Consider the following 21,793-nt stretch of genomic DNA (forward strand, 5'->3'; position numbering starts at 1 on the left):
AATTTGAGAGATAATAAATTTTCCTCTGCTGGAAATTTCACATTTGAGTTCTTTCAGAACTCTTAAGTGACAGTTTCTTTTTTTTAAACCATACCCAATTAAATTGACCCAGGCTCAAGAGAGAGAAGAACTGGATCCTGGACCAGAAAGTTTCTTTATAGCTTTTTCCTCCCTCTGGACTTTCCCCTCCCTCTGAAGTAAAAAATAATGCCTTTCTTTTGTCTGCTGTACTTCTCCATTCACTGGTGACTGCTGAGCTCCCAAAAAGATTTCTCTTGTCCCACACCTGTGTCAAGGTTGTTACTTTAGTGGCACAGCTCTGCCGTGTTGATGTGGGAAGAAAGGCTCCAATGAGAGGGGAAGGTAGCAGCACAGGTAGCATTGCAATTTTCTTAAGCAGCCTACTCTTCCACACTTGGGTGGGTGTCATCAGGTCTCCGTTACAGTAGAGTCTCTGAAGGTGATCTGGCATAATTTCTCTTCTTATCCCCATTTATTTTAATTGTTTATATTGCTTCCCTGAGAAAAATCAATATTGGCTCAGTACAATCTCTTTTCTATTAAATGCAAATGGAACCCTTTCATTCTTTCTCTGAGGTCTCTATATCCATCTCAAGAATTCATTCATTCTGTTATATTTCACTACCTAATTGCTTCCCTTCCTGATTTTTTTTGTTTCCAATCCATTTATACAAATCGTCCCATGGTTTCCTTTAAGACTGTTGTCAAACATCAAGCTTTTGGGGAAAGCAGATTTTTCCCCCTTTGTGTTCTTTCCTCACAAAATCAAAAAGAGTCAAAAAGAGGGCTGTGAAAATATTTACAGACCCCTCACATCCCGGACATAAACTGTTTCAACTCCTTCTCTCAAAACGACACTATAGAGCACTACACTTCAGAACAACTAGACACAAGAACAGTTTTTTCCCGGATGCCATCACTCTGCTAAACAAATAATTCCCTCAACACTGTTCAACTATTTACAAAGTGTGCACTACTATTACTGTTAATACTATTACTGTTAATACTTGGCCAATAAAGAATTCTATTCTATTCTATTCTATTCTATTCTATTCTATTCTATTCTATTCTATTCTATTATATTATATTCTATTCTATATTGACTAAGGTTTTACAAATTCTTGAACATTACTGGGATGCTATGCTAGTCTCTTCCTGGATTTTTCAGTATTGTTTTCACTAATGCCCTATTTTTTTTATTTTAGAAGTTTCCTCTTTTGTAATAAAATGTGACTGTATTCCACAGTGCTGGGAATTCTCATTCATGTGTGTGCTGACAGTATTATGTCCAGTTTTCTAATATTGGCTTCAACTACCACCAGATCATTACCACTACTAAGAATTAAGTCTAATTCTAATAGTATCTCCCCGCCCTTAGTTCCAATGTGCTCCAATAAGTCATTTACGTTTGTGACCAGATATTGTCAATCATAATAATATGATTATTATGATAAACATAATGATTAGGGGACTGGAAGCTAAAACATATAAAGAACAGCTGCTGGAACTGGGTATGTCCAGACTGATGAAAAGAAGAACTAGGGGTGACATGATAGCAGTGTTCCAATATCTCAGGGGCTGCCACAAAGAAGAGGGAGTCAAGCTATTCTCCAAAGCACCAGAGGACAGGACAAGAAGCAATGGGTAGAAACTAATCACGGAAAGAAGCAACCTAGAACTAAGGAGAAATTTCCTGATAGTTAGAACAATTAATCAGTGAAACAACTTTCCTCCAGAAGTTGTGAATGATGGACACTGGAAGTTTTTAAGAAATGACTGGATAACCATTTGTCTGAAGTGGTGTAAGGTTTCCTGCCTAAGCAGAGGGTTGGACTAGAAGACCTCCAAGGTCCCTTCCAACTCTGTTATTCTATTGCCACTACTTAAAATTAAGTCTAGACTTGTCTCCCCCTCTGCTTAGTTCCAAGAGTACATTCCAAGAACTCATTTACATTTGTGACCAGATATTGTCAATCATAATGATTCTACAAGAAATTTGGTCTTTCAATGTTTTCTAATATGTTAGATTTTATATCCTCCTTGATATAAAGTCAGCTTCTTATCCCAATGTTTCTTTGTCTTTTCTATAAAGTTTGTATCTCAACATTTATTTAACTTGTTTACTGCCCAATGTATCCCAGAGCAGCTCCCAAAATGATTGCATTTCACCGATTCTCTTCCACACAGTTTTAGTTATATCCACTATATTTGCACATTTCATTTGCCACCTAGTACCCTAAATCCCCCATAGAAATCTTCTTCAACAAATTATTCAAATTGTTGTTGGCTTTCCTTCTCAGAAGTGGGTTGTATGCAGGAAACAATAATATTTCCTTTCAGGGAATTGAAGATAGTCCATATTGCTCATATATGGACTTTCATGCAACCTTCAAAAATATGTTCAGGTTCATTTCTGGGTTTTGAAGCAGAGATGACAAAAGTTATATGTATGCATATTAAAGAAAAAACAATATTAAGTTCTTCAAAGCCATAACTCAAGCCTAGCCTTAGGGCACAATCCAGACAAAATTAAATGAAATCAATTGGGTATAAGCATTTTAACTGATGTACTGAAATTTCATTGATTTCAGTATCGCTTAAATGCACTTAGCTCTCCCTGAACTCTGTTTTTAGTGGTTTGTGATGCAGTTGTTTGGAATAAATCCCTGCAGAGTTGGGAAGTATGTCAGCAAAAAGAAGGAAAGTGGCCCTACCATTTTTGTTATAGAAATTATAAAAAAAAATTGAATATTTTTCTTTCTTGACTGAATTTATAAGATTCCCTGGGTGCATCATATCATTGCCAGTTGTACTAAGTACTGTCACAGAAGACAGCAAAGTCCACACCAAATTTCCTGAAGGCAGTGATAAAAGGCCAAGTTAAATGAGCTGTTCTCTGTAAGGGGCTCAGAGGAATACTTGGGGTAATCAGCAGTCAAGACTGAGTTCTTAAGCTTCTTAGAAGGACCCCCTCCCTCCAAAAAGGACAATCTAGCTCTTCCAAAAACTAGCTCTTCCAAATACAAACAGCTTTTATTTTTAAGAACTCAACACATTTCAGAATCGAGTACGAGCTTCTTTTTCAGGGGCATTAATTGTGATAAATACTTTAGACATTCCGATTCTTAGAAAAAAAATCCAATCATGTTTGAAAGGCTGTTATTATTTGTACAGATTGTTCCAGCTTGTACCCAGCACTTTAATGCGAAAAGTATTAGTATGCTTAATGCCTTGGAAGGAGGAGCTTGAAATTCCAAAGAATATTGGGTAGAAAGAAATATCAGCCGCTTGCATTTTAGAAAATTAGTTTCTCTTTTTGCATGTTCTTCCTTTTTATCTCCTGTACCACAAGCCCACAGTACAAAGATGCTTTTTATAGTCACAGTTTCAAGTGCAACTCATTTTGGTTGATAAAAGTTAACCGAATGGAGCTGATCCATCATTGGGACTTCTTTTGACTGCCACATTTTGTTTAGAATCTGATATCTGAGCTACATTCATTGCTCTTTAAAACATGTCTATCTGACCTAGATTTTTGTCCTTGGCTTCACTGATGTCTCAATCTTTTTATTCAGAGCCACCAAGTGTCAATATCTGAAACAAAAAGTAGATCCCTCTTGTGACCTAATAAGATAACCTCAGAGACAACCTAGATTTTTTTGTTGCTATGATCATAGGTTGGGATGGAAGCATTGATATATTTGGGAAGGTCCAAAGAGATCCAAAGAGTTTTAGCTTCTTAATACTGAGTAACAATAGCATATTAATATGATAAAATGATGAAGAAAATAGATTGCTTCCTGGAGCAAATCTGTGGGATATTGCTATACGATATCAAACAAACATATAGGCTCTATGCTTCGCAAGGTAGTATGGATCAGATGTGGTATTCAGCAGGTTCTGACCAGTTCTGGAGAACCGATAGCAGAAATTTTGAGTAGTTCAGAGAACCGGCAAATACCACCGCTGACTGGAGATTTTACAGTATCCTTCCCCTGCCACGCCCACCAAGCCACACACACAGAACTGGAAGTAAAAGAATTTGAATCCCACCACTGGTATGAATATAAAATAAATTAGACTCAATGTATCATTTTTAAATATGTTAGGAAAAGGGTGTGATATGAATAGGGTGGGATGGGGAGGGAAATAGAAAAGACAATAGAATAGAACAAAGACTAGATAGAATAGATATATTTTTTTCATTGAAAGAAAGCCACCCATGTAGAACACTGTTCATTTTGCTCATCGACACAATAATTGAATTATAGAAATGTGCAGCAACAGCACTAAACTAAGAGGCATATAATTAAATATCATATTCTTTTTCCAGGGGTGGGGTATGAAGACAAAGCATTTATCACAAAATCAACTGTTGCTGCATTCACAGAATATCTAGCCCAGCATAGTTTTGCAAGAGAATAAAAAAAACTTGACTTTATGGTATTGTAGATAATAATCCCTTCCATTATTGCTTGTGACATAGTAGCTCTGGGTCATGTCTTTTCTGTTCATTGGATTTTTTAATCACTGTCTGATTACCCAGGAAACAATTCTTCATTAATGTAAATAGCAAACTTTACGTCACATAAAGGACAAATACAAACCATGCAAAAACTGTAGTTCTTTTGGTAAGGTTTTTCAGTGGTGGTTTGACACTATTTTCTACTGGGGGCTGAGAGAAAGTGCCTAATCGAAGATCACTCAACTGACTTTATGTCCAAGTTGAGACTAGAACTCCCAGGCTCCCAGTTTCTAGCCTGATACTTTAATCACTACTGGCTTTCTCTTTTTATTATTAATGTCTACTAAAAGATTTTATGTAACTAAAAAAAGCCAAATATATAAGCATAGAAAGAAAAGAAAGAAAAGAAGAAAAGAAAAAGTGCAGAAACGATAGTTAAAGACGTCTTAACGTCTTAACTAACAGACGTCTGCTCTTTTTTACAGCAAACAAAATCGGTACCTCACTCTCTTCTTAACTTCACAATAACCCCTTATTCAAAAACATTTCAATCATGAAACCAGAAATTACCATTTCATTTTTTTCTGTTTTTATCATTTTTATTTTCAAACTTTACTAAGTCAATAATGTCCAACAAAATATAGAAATATAAAACATGGATAACCTAGTTTTACTTAAAAAAAAAAAGAAATATTAAATATCAATCTTTAGCGGTTGCTTTTCTCTTCAAATTGGACTGATAATCTGTCTTTAACTGGAAATACTGAATGCTTTCTCAAAGAAGTCAATTTCAACTTGCATGCCTAAATTATATCATGGTGGCACAGTAGTTAAAGTGCAGTACTGCAGGGTACTTCTGCTAATTGTTGGCTGCGTGCAATTTGGCAGTTCAAATCTCACCAGGCTCAAGGTTGACTCAGCCATCCATCCTTCCGAGGTCAGTAAAATGAGGACCCGGATTGTGACTCTGTAAACTGCTTAGCAAGGGCTGATATATAAGTCTAAGTGCTATTGCCATTTAGATATAGTACAATACCTGAAAAGTAATCAAAACAGGACTGAGAATATCAACACAGGTTCTTACATATGAACCATCTCTTAGAATCACAATGATCAGTTATTTAACTCCTCCCTCTAACTTTTCTATACCTGCAACAGCTTATCAGAAGCCAGAAATACATAACAAAATTAATGTTCTGCAGAATTAATGGAAGCCAAGGGCTTTGTTTGCTTCTTACTATTTCAGTGTAAATTATACATGTTGAGTTTGTATGGTATGGTCAGGGATCAATCATATTTTCAGTGTGCAATCTTGTACAAAAGTCAATAGTTTTAATTAACAAAACCTTATGAAATCATAGTAGTAGCTTAATACCTTGTTTGAAACCTTACAGCACTTAATCATCTTTACTCTCAGATCTGAGAATGTAAAAACTCATGAAGTTTGTTAAGCCTATGAGGGTTATGCCATTGTTCAAACTCTTTAAAACTCTAAATATTAATTTTATTTAATTTTGGAGGACAGTGGTCACTGTGCTAATGATTCCCTACCTAAATTGATAGCTTTCCTGACCTACTTTCACTGGTCATGCTGGCTGAAAATTAGTAGATCTACATATCTGAATAATAGTAATAGCACTTTATATACCGTTTCACAGAGTTTTACACCCCTCTCTAGTGAGCCTATTACCCCTCCACAGTCTGGGTTCTCATTTTACCGACCTCGGAAAGATAGAAGACTGTGTCAACCTTGAGCCGGTCAGGATCTAACTCTTGGCAGTCGGCAAAGTTTTCCTGCAGTACTGTATTTTAACTACTGCGCCACCATGGCTCTTATGTCATATTACAGAAAAATTATAATGGCTTTAGAAAAGAAATATTCAAGCTGATGCTTGAATCATGCTTGCATTTCTCTGTTCTGTCAAGTAGACTAGACTTGAATACCAAAGTCATGAATACTAAAACTCCTTTTATGATGATAAGGTTGCAATAACTGAATCTTGCAACTCTGAATGTGGATCCTTCCTCTGTTTTTCCCATATAGAAAACTAGGAAGAGTCAAGCATAAGACATTTTCTCAAATACCATTCCTGCTTTGGAGTCTTATCTGACCACTGCCTTGGCTACAGCTCTTTCTCCTGTTCCCCAAGGCTGTTCTCATAATTTTTCAAAGAAGACTTATAAGCATTACATTATCTTAATGTCTAACCAACTGCTATTTCTTCCTCACTAAATTTATATATTATTAATTATGGTTTATTATGTCACAATTGAATGTATTTATATATCAATCAAGTTTACAACCCAAAATAGCCATATTCATATGATATTGTAAGACAAACCCAAACAAACACATTAGAGCATAGCAGGCTATGCAAACCAGGACATTCTTTTGTAAATCTGACCATCTGCTTCTATTATAAGGAATACACTGCATAATAATCAGGAAAGAGGAAAGATGAGAAAAAGAACCATAGCAAGCCCAAATTTGAAAGGTTATTCCACGATCTTTTGCAGCTAGAGGAAGAAAGAAAGATGGCACATCTCTGTTTCATTCTCTCTGCCAAAATGGATTCTTGTCTTGAATCTAATAGAGGAAGTGGTCATTGGATCTTTATAAACCGTGTCAGTATCTCATTCTTCTTGTGAGGGCATCAAACTAGCTTGGAAGTAATTGAGGCAAACATACCTCTTTCTGGCAATTTCCACCATAATCTGCCCAAAAGGGACGTGGTGGCTCAATGGCTAAGACACTGAGTTTGTCAATCAGAAAGGTCAGCAGTTCAGTGGTTCAACTCCCTAGCGCTACGTATTGGAGTGAGCTCCCGTTACTTGTCCCAGCTTCTGCCAACCTAGCAGTTTGAAAGCATGTAAAAATGGAAGTAGAAAAATAGGGACCACTTTGGTGGGAAGGTAACAGCATTCCGTACACCTTCGGCATTTAGTCATGATGGCCAATGACCATGGAGATGTCTTTGGACAGAGCTGGCTCATCGGCTTTGTAACGGAGATGAGTACCGCCCCCTAGAGCCAGAAATGACTAGCATACATGTGAGGGGAACCTTTACATTGTCCTTTACCTGCCTCTAAATATCTGCAATATTTAATAGTAAAACTGGCTCTGGTTAAAAGTGAAATCTTATCTCTCATATAATTTGTAAACATTTTGCTTCTTCCTATATGCCTTGTTTGAATGAGTTGGCAAAATTCTCCATGCATCTCAGTAGTTACTCCTTAGGTTTACATTTCCATTAGGTTGCTTTTACATTGATCTGCAGCAAAAAAAAAAAAAGCCAATTAACCAAATTAACCATAACCTATGTATGTTGGTGGGTTTACAAAGCAAACAAATTCACAGCTCCATTTTTTGTAAGCTTTTAAAAAGCCACTCAGATGGAAATGCCACCTCCAGTCGATTTTTCTCTAGGGCTGAACCAAGAACAATGAATTATTAATCTGCATGACAATTTTCATGATAGGAAGCAGTGGGAAAACTAAGGAGGAACTGTGTGTTTTAGAAATTCCCTGTTTGGGCTAGTTTACATTTGATTGTAGCTTTTATGAAACTCATTTAGAATTTATGATGGCCGTTATCTGAAAAACATTTTCCATTCTTCTGCCTTATGCAAACAATAGGCTTAACAAATCAAATGTTTGTAAAATGTATATATATATTACAAGCCATCGCAGTTTTGATACAATGATGATTTAAAAGCTGCTATTTTAATCAAAGAATTTTTTCACAGTGGTTTTACCAGGTCAACCAACAGTCCAGCTACTGTAAACATATTTTCCTGGTTCATATATTTCCTCCCATCTGTTTTTCCAAATTAGCTATAGAAATGGTCTTATGTAGGAGTCTCATTAATAGCATCTTGGCTGATTTAGGATGTTGATGATTATAATGATGATGGTGAGGATGACAATGATTCTTATCACTTGCAGTTATTGTACAATCTCTGGATGCATCTTAATGTGGAAAAAAGCAGAATGATAACTAATTACACTTAATATAATAACAATTAATCAATAAGGATTCCATCATATTCCAGAATTCTCTGGAAGTATTACCCAGTTCTTCTTCCTTTCCCCTTAGAATGTACCTGTTCTGTAGATACAGCTTTTCAAAATATAGCTTCTTGCAATTCTGCTTTCATAAGCTCAGCTTTCATGGAAACAGAAAGAGACTAGCTACTTTTCTCGAAAGCAGATTTTACAAATCTGCACAGCCATAATATTCTTGCTGCCTTCTTTTTTCTCTTCTGAAGAAATTTGAAAGGGAGGGAGTTGAGGGCAAATATATTTCTGGGAATGCAATATATTGCATGCAAATTTATGGGGGGGCAGGGTTCACACATATATATTGCTGAAACAAGGAGGACACAAGCAACTTTGTCTCAATAAGTTAATTTCAGAAGTGGCTACATTCTGGTCCGATTTCTGCAATGTGTTGGCTTATTTAAGCTTTCTGAAACATGCCTTTTAAAGCTAACACAGATCCACATAAAGCAATTTACAAAACATACATTTTCAGCACTGCCAGTACTACTGGAATGATGGGTGGAAGATGTAATTAAACTGCATTTAAAAAAACAATAAAGTACATGACGTTAACAAAAAAAATTCCTAACCCACTTAGTGTCCTGGTTTAAGCATGTCATCTAGGCTGTGACAATGCTGCAAATATACACCTTCGGCTGGAACAGACTGCTCTACCATCAGGCTCAGAAACGGATGTGGGGCAATTTACTGTTAATAAGCTCCCACTTTCTTCCTTCTCGTCAAGATGCAGAACATCTAATGTAAGCCAATTTATTTTGGCATCTGAAACACAAATTCAACAAGCACATTCTCTCCTCCCTGACTGAATAATTAACACAGCAAATTTTAAAAGTAAGAGTTTTCTGTCTTTTCATGATAATGCAAACCAGCTGTTTGAGGTGACCTTCTCAACCTTTTAGCTGTTCCCTCCAGAATACAAACAAAACCCAACAATGTTTGACATCCCTTTCGTAGTCACTCTGAACAATATTACAAATGGCTGCAAGAATTATACTGGTCAGACTTCTTAAACCTGTTTTCACCACTGATGGACAGCAGTTGCAGATTTTCTAGCCCTACTTCGAGATGCCAAAATTGTACCTAGTACCTTTTACAGATAAGGTTCTATGTCTTCTCCTGCCCCGTCCCTATAGCTCAGATTTGCAATCCAGTTTTTCTATATCAATTATTGCTTTGCTTGCTATGTGTTATATTTTCCCTTTGATCTTGGAAAAAATAGCAACTAGCTTCAGAAATCAGCTGCTATTAAGCCTTTGGTGCTTTATATGTAACACAACACCAATAATTATAATCGAATCTGAGAAGGATTTATCTTTCTATTAACAGCTAACTGGAAGAAAAGAATTTTGATTTGCAACTAGAAGGAAGCAGGAAAGGCCTCTAATATGATTGATTTATTTAAGAAAATTAATACGGTATCCCATCTTGTACAACATAACTCTGAGGAATTCACAGCAAAAATAAAAATATGTAAGAAAAAAGATCTTAAAAAAAGAGCACCCAGTGCTCTAAAATATCAATCCCTAATGACAACATAGCACACTAGAGCCAGTTTGGTCTAGAGATTAAGGCAACGGACTAGAAAGTGACATATTGTGAGTTCTAGTCCTGCCCTAGCCAGGAAAGCCAGATGGGTGATCTTGGACCAATCACTCTTTGTCAGTCCAACCACAAGACAGGATTGTTGTTGTGGGGTGAACAGGAGGAGGAAAGTGTGTTGGATATGTTTGCCACCTTCAGTTACTTGTAGAAATTGATAATAGAAAATAAATAAATATTCAAGGATCAAATATATGATCAAGAATAAAATCAATAAATATAAAACAAATATCTGGAATAACAGAGAATATACAGAGATGGAGGGGGGGCAAATGCTTTGTGGAAAAACAATTTTTAAATGGATGAAATACTAATTTTGGAAATTATTAAACTTTGAAATGCAATTTTCATTCTAGTTTTAATGAGGACCTTTAACCACCAGAAAAATATTCTTGTAGTCTTTTCATACTTCCTTTTGCAATGAACTTCAAGAAGAGCAAAAAAACATCTAGAAGTCAAGGTTAAAGCAATCAACTGAACTGTTTAGAATATTAAATTGAGCAGCTATGGCATTTTGAACAGTGTCCTATGCCAGTTTAGTTATCATTCCTATCATTGGCAGAGGCAGAATACTTCTAAATGCCAGAAGAAGAGAGAAGAGAAAGTAACAGAAAAGGATTGTTGAATTAATGCCCAGTTTATGAGTTTTCCAGCAGTAGCTAACATTGTTAAGAAACAAACAATATTAATGTACAAAAAAGCTTGTGTATTAAGTTAAATACGAGTTACATTTCATGTATATTAGAAAAATAACTGTTGCAAATATAATATGAAATAGTCACAGAAAAACAAATACAACTAGAAATTACCTAAAAATATATACACTTTAAAGAACAAAATGCTTTAAAATCCTTTTCTTTGGCCAATTGTCAAGAAAACAATTATTAAGATAAAATGTATGGATCACCTTTTTCTGTGATGCCAGCACAAATTTGCCCATCCAATACTGTACAATAGTTCTCACAATTATCCTGTTCACCTTAAGTTTCTGATAGATTCTTTATATTAAGGATATAACTTTGGAGTATGTATAGATTCTTTCTTTTAATGCTATTTTATTATATTATTGTAGAACATAAGTGGTACATTATATTATTTAGGTAGGATAGTTTTTATGCAGTGTTGAATAGAGATTATTAAAACTCTTAATGTTTTAAGTTATAACTTAAACCTTTAAAAACAAAGGGAAAAAGTTTATATCAATATTTATTATGATTTCTAAAATATTAATAAGCATAACATTATTTAAATTTACAACTACTGCTAATTGTTTAATTCATATATGTATCCATAACAGCAGAATGACTACTGTAGAATCAGTCTCACGATTCTATAAATTTCTACCCAAATATAGCAATGTTAAGACAAGCCCAAGTGAAATAAATTCATTTTTGAACTGTTGAATTATATCTCTAATATGACTAACTTGTTAGTTATATAGAATGAAATTAAACCGATCTCTAGTCTGGTCCAGCAACACATAAAATGCCTTACCTCATTTGGATCCTGCTGGTTTCTCAAGGTAATCATATTCTTGATGAGACTGATAAAAAATCCATTCACTTCATCTCGTTTCTTATTTGGCAAAATGCGAAGTAGAGGGATCATTATAAATGGAAATGCAACTTTAATAGAATTTTGAAAGAGCAACATTAGCAGTTGTTCAATTATCAATTAATGCAATTACCCCTTAACTTCAGTCTATTCTTTCTTCTAAATTGAGAAATCTACTTTTCTCCCTTTTTAACTTTTTTTTTAATGATCTAGATTATCTTCTTTAAAAAGTGAGATATTTTCAGTAAAAAAAAATTAAAGGTTGTTCCAATTAATAACATTCTCTAAAATGATTTTGCTGCATTAGATGCTGAAGCACATTTAATGCATGACAAGGCTTTAAAAAAAGTCCCTACAAGTTGTGATGTATCATAGTTCTAAAACACGATTGGGAGGTTACAAATTCATACCCATCTTACTCTGAAATCCAGTCTGCATCACTCACTAATATCTATATATTTTTCACAAACAATATTTACAGAGTCTTGAAACAATTAGAAGGCCTGCCTTATGGCTGTGGCAAGATTTTGTGGAGATGTACCATTTAATTAATGAACCATGAAGCAGAAGGTCAGAAGACTTTTCATATGAGGAATTTGCCCTGAAATATTTGTCCTTTATAGGAAGTATCTTGCTGGTATTATTACTAATATCTTACTTACGTTCGCTGCACAAATTTGAAGCTTAATTGGTGTTCCTTATGTAAGCAGTCAGTACTTTAAAGTGAAGAACAATGCATTTCTGTTTTACGTAGTGGCTATTGTAATATAGATGGATTCAAAGTTTACTTGGAAGTAAATCACCATGGGAGGCATATTCCCATGAGAATATTAATAAGATGTTATTATATTTTAGCTACACTGAAATTGGGACATTCAAGAATGAAGTTATAGCAACAAAGCCACCAAAATTACCACTTGCAAAAAAACAACATAGTAGATATTCACTGTTCATTTCCACTGATGTTTTTTAATTAAAATATAAAGTAGCATTGTTAAAGAGATATTTTATTTTATGTTTATTTCAAATATTTAAATTTGTGGCATAATGCTACTTGTCACACAGTTGCAGTATTTGATGGTATACCCTTTTCTTTTTAATGATTTTATATCGGCTACATCCAATCAGTACTACTAATAAAAATATTCTTAAAGGTGGGATAGAACTCTATAAGGACAAATCCGGGGTGTAGGGGGAATCAGTTCAAAAGTTGGCATTCAAGAACAACAGGTAGTCCTTGCTTAATGATGGTAGTGGAGACTGGAATTTCCATCGTTAAATGATGCAGGTGGAAAGCATGATGTCACATGATTGTGTTGCTTAGCAATGGCCAGCAGTCCTTGTTGTCATCAATAAGTGAAAATTGTGGGTCATGAAAGAGGATCTCTTTGCATCTTCCTGCTGGTTTCCAAGAAGCCAAGTAAATAGAAAAACTGGCAGGAAGTTACAAGTCCTTAGTGATTAGTATACAGGCTGGTGGGTGGGTGAATGAGGTCAGAACATGGCCATGGAGAGGAGGGAGAGTACAGATGGCACCTGCCACACTAGATGAACACAGATGGGAGGTTACATTGCCGGCTGCCACTTCATTTCACGGACAGAGCAAGGTGGGTAGGCAAGAGTGCTGCAGGTGGCCACACATTACACAGTATAAAATCCTGTGGATCTTGTATCCCATAGCCACGCTCCTTGAGAGAAAAAGCAGTGGGAGTAACTTGAGTAACCTTTGCTATTAACTTTGCTTGTGGAAGGCTGGCAAGGAAAGTTGTCAATGAAGACCACGTGACCAGGGGTGGGCTTCAAAAATTTTAGCAGCAGGTTCTCTGCCTGGTTGCTGGGTGGGCATAGGCGTGGCCATGGTGAGTGTGGCTTAGTCGGCCTCCTGCACCACAGCGGGTGGGGGTCATTTTTGCCCTCCCTGGGCTCCAGAGGCTTTCCTAGAGCCTCCGGAAGGATGAAAACCGATCTCTGGAAGCCAGAAACGGGCCCATTTCTAACCTTCCAAAACTTCCGGGAGGCCCATTTTTCACCCTCCCCGAGTCTCTGTGTGCACCCTGCACTTACCTCCATCCAAAACAGGCTGCGTGGGGACTCTTGGAACGGGAGGGGTAGGCAGGGTGTACCACAGAACTGCACAGAATCTTAGCTGGGGGCTCTCTCAAACTCCTGCAAATCCCCAGAAGCCCACCCCTGCATGTGACTGTGGGTCCCTGCAACTGTCTGTCATACTTGAGAACTGGTCGCCAAAGGCCCAGATTGCATTCAGATGGCCACAGGGGCGCTGGGACAGCCAGAATTCTGAGGAACAGTCATAAGCACCGGTACCATTCATTTAGCACCATCAGAAACTGAATAGTCACTGAACGGATGGTTATTAACCAAGGATTATCTGCAGATCTCAGCCCATCTTGATCCTGCAAGTTTAATTAACCCATATCATGTACCCAGTAATTTATTTTGGAGCAGAAGAAAGAAGACAAGTAGAAAGCATTCCTCAGATCCCAGAAAGCTTCTTCTCTAAATATGGATGGGATTTGAGGAATGATAGAAACAGGAAATTAGTGGATTACATGTAATTTCACTCTATTGAACAGAAAGATGTGGAGAATGGTTGTTTGTAGCAAAGGTCATTGGACACATCCTCTGTACTTTTTACAGTTATTAAATCAAGGGAAAATAACAAGATTTTATGAAAATGTGATATCTCCCCAAAGTTTCCCAACTTTCTCAGAGATTTGACACCTTGCAAAGCAACTAAGAGGATGCTTAGGCATCTCTAAATGCAAATAGACCTGCAGTCACATCATAGCTAACAACAGAAGAGATAAGAAGTTTTTCCAGCTTTTGAAACTTTCTTAGTTTCTTCTGATATTTCTCAAATGTTTTGATCATCCATTTGGATTAAATGTGGAGGAATAGATGCAGTCACCAATGTGAGATATACTTACCAGCAAGGATGAGAAGAGGTTTAAATATTAAAGGTTCAAAGAATCTTTTGGTGTACTTAACAAAAATGTCATTAGGCGTCTTCTGAGAATTAATATGGGTACCAAAAGCTATGCTTGCAACAATATCCAACATGAAGCAGCCATAGTTCCTACAACAAATTCAAAAACATGGAAGTTAACATGCTGTTTTTTCATTACATCTTATTTTTTTTGCTGCAAGGCATTTGTTTTTTTGAAGGGGGGGGGTTGCATCAAAGCATTTAAAACTCATATCATAGTATTAAGAGTTATTTATAACAACTTGCCAGACGATATGTAGCTTCTTTTAATGATGATTTTTAAACTGTATTTATAATTCTTGTTTCATGGCAAAAAAAAATAAATCCCATACAATACTTTGAAACCATAAAATGGAAAACCACAGTTTCTTATGCATGGTTCTAAATGCAGTACCACTCATATTATCACAATAAATTCTGATGAACAGCTGGAAATCAGTTCGTCCTTCCTTTCTCTAAACAGAATTTTCAAATGGTTGATTCATCTTTTGATGCCTCCCAGATCAAGTGATAATTGCATTTATGAATGTGACACCACAAATACAATTCCAGAATGGATCTTATTTAAGATGTCAATGGCAATGAAAACATTTTACATATTCAGTTGCCAGTCACTAGGTACCGAAATGAAATTAAAATTTAATTAAAATTAAAAAGTAGTATTAATTGCTTTTAAAAAATTAAAAAATGATATAAACAACAAATAGCTAAAGTCCCTTCCTTCTGCAGCAAGAGCATTGAAATCCTTGTGCTAACATGTAGAGTCAATATTTTGTTTATAAATACATAACCAATCCAACTTCTTCCAACAAACCATAGTCCAGGGTCACCACAATGTTAACCTGAAGTTAATAAAATCAGGAAACAGGTATTTTGGATCTCATACTTGTAACTGTGCAAGCAGAGAGGAGAGTTTATATAATCTAGGCTTATTTTTATTTATTTTTATTAAATTTATACGCCATCTATTTCACTATTGAAGTGATTCTGGGCACTATCCTACGGGTTCTCATGGAATGCAAATGTTGTTAGAATTTGGGTTTATTTCCTTTCTAATTTTTTAAAATTACATTATAGACATTCATTGATTTGGATACCCAAGGACCCATCATTTGAGTTACTATTACTGTTTTTGAATAAATCATTATTACCAAATCAATAGAAGAAATATATGCTTGCCTGTCTACTTTTGAAAATGATAACTGACAACAAAAAAAGGAAAGGAAAAATTAAAACATTCACAAAATAATTACATATTTAGGATAGTTTGGCAAGTCAATGATGATAAAATTCTCCTGTAGTACCTTTGAATGTCAAAAGCAGCACCAGATTCTGCATAGACCTTTAAGTTATTCAGCAGGATATTGCATGCCTCATCAATTAGCGGAGTCATCTATAAAGAAGCACAGTATATGGTCCAATTTTAAAATATACTGTATTTTTCTACATAATTATATACTGCAGGAGCAAACGTATCTCAAGAGCCCCTCGTTGATGAAGGAAGTTAGTTTCTCAAGGAAGAAAGTGAGAAAATGAGATTTCATGTTTTAAAATGCTTTCTCTCATACTGAAATGCCCCAACAGTCTCCTCTATCTTGATAATTGTGATAATTATTGTTGGCCAGAAGAAAGCATTGGATTCTTTTTATGACAAAATGATACCCAAATTGTACATAGTTTTAGTAAGAGTTGGAAGCAGGACTTGAAGCTTCTTAAATAATTATGCTTGAACAGTTTTTCTGGTATCAGATTTTGAGTTTTTTGTTGACTGGTTTAAAAGCAAGTATAAAGATAAAAACGAGATCTTTCTGCATAACACCAAGAGCATGGGTAAAGGCTATCAAAACATCACACTGCTTAGTCTTGTTGTTGCTGATCTACATCTCTTCCCTGAATTTCATCCACCCCAATTTGACTCCAATTTGATTCAAGATTTGTGCAACTACAATATTTTGGTCCAGAAATGAGGCCAAAAGTTCTGTTGGCAGCAAGTAGCACCTATACAGAAAAACTGGCACCAATTATGCCCTAAAAGGAGGCTAGCAGACAGGTTCTGGATGGCTTGCACATTGACGTTAGTCTCGCAGAAAAGCGGATTGCCCTCTATGACCTTCCTTGCTCAGCAATTTCTAGTAGCATTAGAGAATAAAATGATATTAATGTGACCCAGGAATGACCTTCCAAACCACTTACGTGACCAAAATTGTGCAAACATCCCTTCCATTGAATCTTTTCGGTAAACAAAGGAAGGAGCCTAAAGATCCTATCAAGCTCTATCAGCTTCTTTGACAATCTTTGTTCCTGCCAGCAGGAAAGCCATTCTAGAATTATGACCTTTAAACTTCTGCTTCTGTTCATTAATCATTGTTTTTGTAATGCAGTTTGTGCTAGGGATGATATTTTTCCCTCTCCTTCCAATACCCCCTATCTGGTGTCTTTTGGTTTAGTAACCCTTTGCCCTTAAAGAAAAAAGGCCATATCCTTTCTTAGCAAATGCTACTTAGAAACAGGAAGAATTAGAAACCAAAAGCAGATTCAAGTAGATCTTGCTGACCAAGCCATTGACCAATAATATTTTAGCCAAACTGATAATAGCTGCTGATACTTTTTGGTGAAAGATGCTTCTTTCCTGGAGTGTAGACTCCATACATTTTTTTTTTCTTTTGCACTTAACCCCATCATGCTGTAATATATTGGTTGTGCGAATGTTTACCATTCCAGCTTGGTATAGCAGAAGACAAAATTTGTTTTAAAAACACAAGCATGTTAGGTGGTTCTGTGAGCACCCTATCACCACAAACTCTATTTCATCTTCCCTCCTCCATTAATTTTTGTGCAATTGCAGTTGATTTATTTATGCCAAAACAGTAATATTAATATTTATGTATGCCTGTATCTGCATTTGCATGGACACACACAAATATGTGTATGTACATATATAGAAAAATATCTTATTGTCCTCATGCTGGATATAAATGACATGGATTCATTTTGAGACATTAGAATAATCTGTAACTCCAGTATTCCATGTTTACCATGTTTTGTGACTTTTGCCAAATCTGGTCACTGCAGTAAAATTTATTGGTTAGGCCAGGGCAATGCAACAACTAAAAGATTCTATCCATCATTGTTCCATAGTACTAAAGAATCTCCTTCTCCCTTGGCCTAAATCTACATACAAGAAATAAAAACCAGATTTGCCTTTTCTTCTTTTTATTTAATAACTTATTGATGATCTCCTAAAAGCCAGTAGGGGAATTTTGATTTTCTTTTTTATTAGCTAAATCCTTACAGAAATAATAACCCAGGAGTCGGAAGAAAGCAAGGTGTGTGACACACTTCTCTCACAATCTTCTTCCTTCATCCAAAATAAGGTAAGCCAATTTCTATTGGAGCTCATTTTCTCACCCAGCGCTTCCAGGAAGGGTAATTCTTTGTCTTTTTCTCCTTCTTCATCCAGCAATCCTCCCTCCCTGCCTAATCCCTCCCCCTCTAGCTTTTTTGTAGAAACATAATCTTCTCTATCTTTATTCTACATAAAGACTTCTGCCTTGGGCTGCGGGTTGGACTAGAACACTTCCAAGGTTCTTTCCAGAGCTATGACCCATCACTCCCAAATTAAGTTGGGCTCCTGACAAAAATGCTCCCCTTTAACACGGGTATAGAGTTAGTTAGAGCCTGTGTCAGCCTTGGAAGCCATATTTTCCTTGGAAGATTCGAGGCTGCTGCCTCGAGGGAGGGAGGCAGCTGTCAGAAGTTCTAAACATTAACTCCCAACCACCAGTCATCAGTCAAAGACTATCTATGATGAATGATGCTTCTTCAAACATCCTGCTTTCTTTGTAGAAGCAAGAGGTCTTAACATTGCTTGCTTGGAGAGGACACTCATATATCTTTTAACCTTACTTTGAATTCCTTATTTTCTTCTCTTGACGGGAAACCTTGTCATGTATTGTACTGACTTAATTTTCTTCTTTTTCTAACTGGAACTGAATAGGTATGCACATTTTCACTGACATTCTCTCAAAATGTCCTGTTTCATCACCTTTATTTGAATTAATTCTTCATCTCTTTCTCATGTAGCAAATGTGTTAATTTCCCCATTGACTGTCAATTACTTAAGAACCTGCTAGCTTTTAAATTGTGGAGTACTTCTGATTTCTGTGTTAGCTTGTAACCTACTAAATTTAACTACTAAAGACCAAGCGATTATTTGACAGCTCTACATTAGCCAAATATTATATAATAGATTCTGCTGAATGATGATTATTATTTATAGTTTCATTTTTTAATTTCCTGAATGCAGAAGCCTGTTTAATAATTTGTAGCATTCAGTTTTAGCAAAACTGGCATTCTGGTCTGATACACTGTACTTAAAGGAGTCCTACATTTTAGTAGTTGTATCTGCAAATTAAATCTTCACTTAGCTGAAACGGCAAAAATTCTTAGCCATTTGAAAGACGGAAATGTCTCCCTTAATTATTCCAAACTTTTGTTAGCCCGCAGTTAACATTTTATTTAAAAAAGTTGTTAAGTGAAGATTTCACACAGCCAAACAAATTAGAAAACAGAGCTAGTGGCCACACGAGGTAATAGCTAAGTTGTGCAGTATTTTTGAAGAGTTTAGACCAATTCATGGAGGTTAAGACAATTTATGGCTGCATGTCAAGATGATTATATGCTATCTCCAAGTTCAGGCACATCATGCTTCTAAATTAACAGTTGCTAGGACACAAGTGGAACAGAAAGTTATGCTTTTATTTATTGAGGAATCTGGTTGTCCGCTGTGAGGAACGGAATGCTGTGCTACATAGACTTCAGTCTGATTCAGGAGTATTGTTACCACAACAGTGTTATCTGATGTATGTCACCTTCAACTTCCAGAATTTTCAGCAATATTGCAATCATGCAGGCTAGGGAATTCAAAGAACTGAAGTCTATATACTTGATAGATATACCAAAGTGAGTTACACTGAACTTCAGCATGAAAGAAAACTTTAAAAAAACACTGAAGTATTTAATATTTTCCTTATTTGATAAATCATCAATCAAATTTAACTAATTAAGCATCAGCTTAATCATTGCCATGAAGATACCACAATCAAAGGCACAGACAGGGAAGGAGATTGTGATTCATTGTACTCTTCTATCTTTTACCATAGCCTTCTACCAATCCTCATTCTTTGTGAAGTTTTGCTATCTGTAGCAGCAGGCACCTAATGTTCTGGTTTTCTTTCTCTATAGTTATCTTTCTTATGCACCTTTTTAATGTTTCCATCATCTGTCCTCTTCATCTGGCACAGGTATCTGTCCTGCACAGTTCTTTGATACCCTAACAACTACTGTAGCCAAACTGGTTAGCAAGATGGGAGACAATAGTTTGATTTTTTTTTTAAAGCACTAAGATACTTTATAGAATATTCTTGCTATTTAAATTATCAAAACCTTAGCAATAGTACTTAGACTTATATACCACTTCACAATGCTTTTATAGCTCTGTCTAAGTGGTTTACAGAGTCAGCATATTGTCCCCAACAATCTGGGTCCTCATTTTACTGACCTCGGAAGGATGGAAGGCTGAGCCACTGAGAAAGATCTAAAAATGGTATTCTCAAAATCTACAGTATTTGTATACTGTAATTTGTGTCTCCTGTTTTAGATTATACTAGGTAGTGCTAACCTGGCTAGGATAGGAAAGTCCATTTAGATATATTCACTGCTTATTTAGCACTGAAGTTTACATAAGCTCATTAAACAAACAAAAATTCAAGAATCTCCAGATGTCAAAAATCACATCCTGGCACTTTATATGTCATATGTGCCTATTTCCAACTTCCTTTAATTATGACACTAGGTAATTCTCATCAGATTTCATAATTTTCAAACTGTGCCTAGATGTTATATTTCCAGCAAGATTTTATTTAAATTACTATTAAATTGTGATGAGATTGGAAAACCACTTCAGAGTACCTAGCTATACAGGTTAGGGCTGTGATTTTATTATGTATGTATAAAATGAAAGCAATATCACTTTTTCAATCAGGCAAAAGGAATGTTTTAAGCGACATCATAAATTTTATTGATGCAAGTTTAGTAAGTTGAAGAGCCTCCTAAAAAGTCAGTATTGTAATCTGAGAATAGAAGTACATAATCTGAATTGCTAGGGCCATATGTAACCCTTGAAAAGTTGAGATATGACAACAAAATCAAATGATTATCATCATATTGTAATTTTATGGTGATACAAAAGGGAAATTGCTAAATATATGAAGGATGATTGTCATTATTTATAAACATAAATGAAAGGGTTATTTTTTTCCTGCCCTCACCCACTATTTTGCCTGGTTCTTCCTACATCTGTAGAAAGCTGATAAAAAAATGAAGATGGTGGCTTTGTTCTTTTATACATTGCACTATCTTCCAATAAATTCTATTAAAATACCCATAGTAAACAAAATAAAAAATAGGGATATAATGAAACATATAAAACATAAACATACAATTAAAAATTATCACCACAGTAATATAAATAAGTACCATATTTTTCACTGCATAGGACACACTTTTTCCTCCCCCAAAGTGGGTGGTAATGTCTGTGCGCCTTGTGGAGCGAATATTGCATCACGGTGCCTTTGGTGAATAGCATCTGGGCCTGTGGCGGTGGGGTCCTTTCACAGTGCTGAACACCGCCTCTTCTGTCTTTGTTATTGCGGCCTCTTCTGTCTCTTTTGCACAGTGCAGGAGTCAATAGGCAGAGCTGGCACATGAAAGGACACCTATCTGTGGTCCTCTCAGGCTCCGATTCAGAATAATTTTTTTCTTGTTTTCCTCCTCTAACCCTAGGTGTGCCATATGGTCCGGTGCGTTTTATGGAGCGAAAAATAAGGTAGATGGCAAAGTCACAATTCAAATGTTCTTCTAAATAACTTTGAATGTGAAACTTCAGTCAACAATTTAATCATGTAATAGTGTTCAATTATTTAATATTTTTCTTCTCTGTCATATTAATCATTACAATTTGCTAATAATTTTACAGGTTTCTGAGTACTATATCCCAGACTTCTGAGAACTACATGGAATTCTAG

General features: G+C 35.8%; 1 protein-coding gene across 3 annotated transcripts in view; it reads right to left on the bottom strand.

The window, feature by feature from the left end:
* TBXAS1 (thromboxane A synthase 1) overlaps positions 1-21,793 on the bottom strand; it is a 229,176-nt gene that overhangs the window by 66,293 nt on the left and 141,090 nt on the right. For all 3 annotated transcript variants that reach the window (XM_026725639.2, XM_087934948.1, XM_087934949.1), the window contains 3 exons: positions 16,013-16,101; positions 14,650-14,798; positions 11,642-11,772 (listed from right to left, as the gene is read on the bottom strand). In XM_026725639.2, coding sequence (XP_026581424.2) covers positions 11,642-11,772; positions 14,650-14,798; positions 16,013-16,101 — 369 coding nt within the window. The remainder of the gene's footprint in view (positions 1-11,641; positions 11,773-14,649; positions 14,799-16,012; positions 16,102-21,793) is intronic.

This window comes from Pseudonaja textilis, chromosome 5 (genome assembly GCF_049901715.1).
Source record: "Pseudonaja textilis isolate UNSWEBS1 chromosome 5, rPseTex1.2, whole genome shotgun sequence".
NCBI classification, from domain to species: domain Eukaryota; kingdom Metazoa; phylum Chordata; class Lepidosauria; order Squamata; family Elapidae; genus Pseudonaja; species Pseudonaja textilis.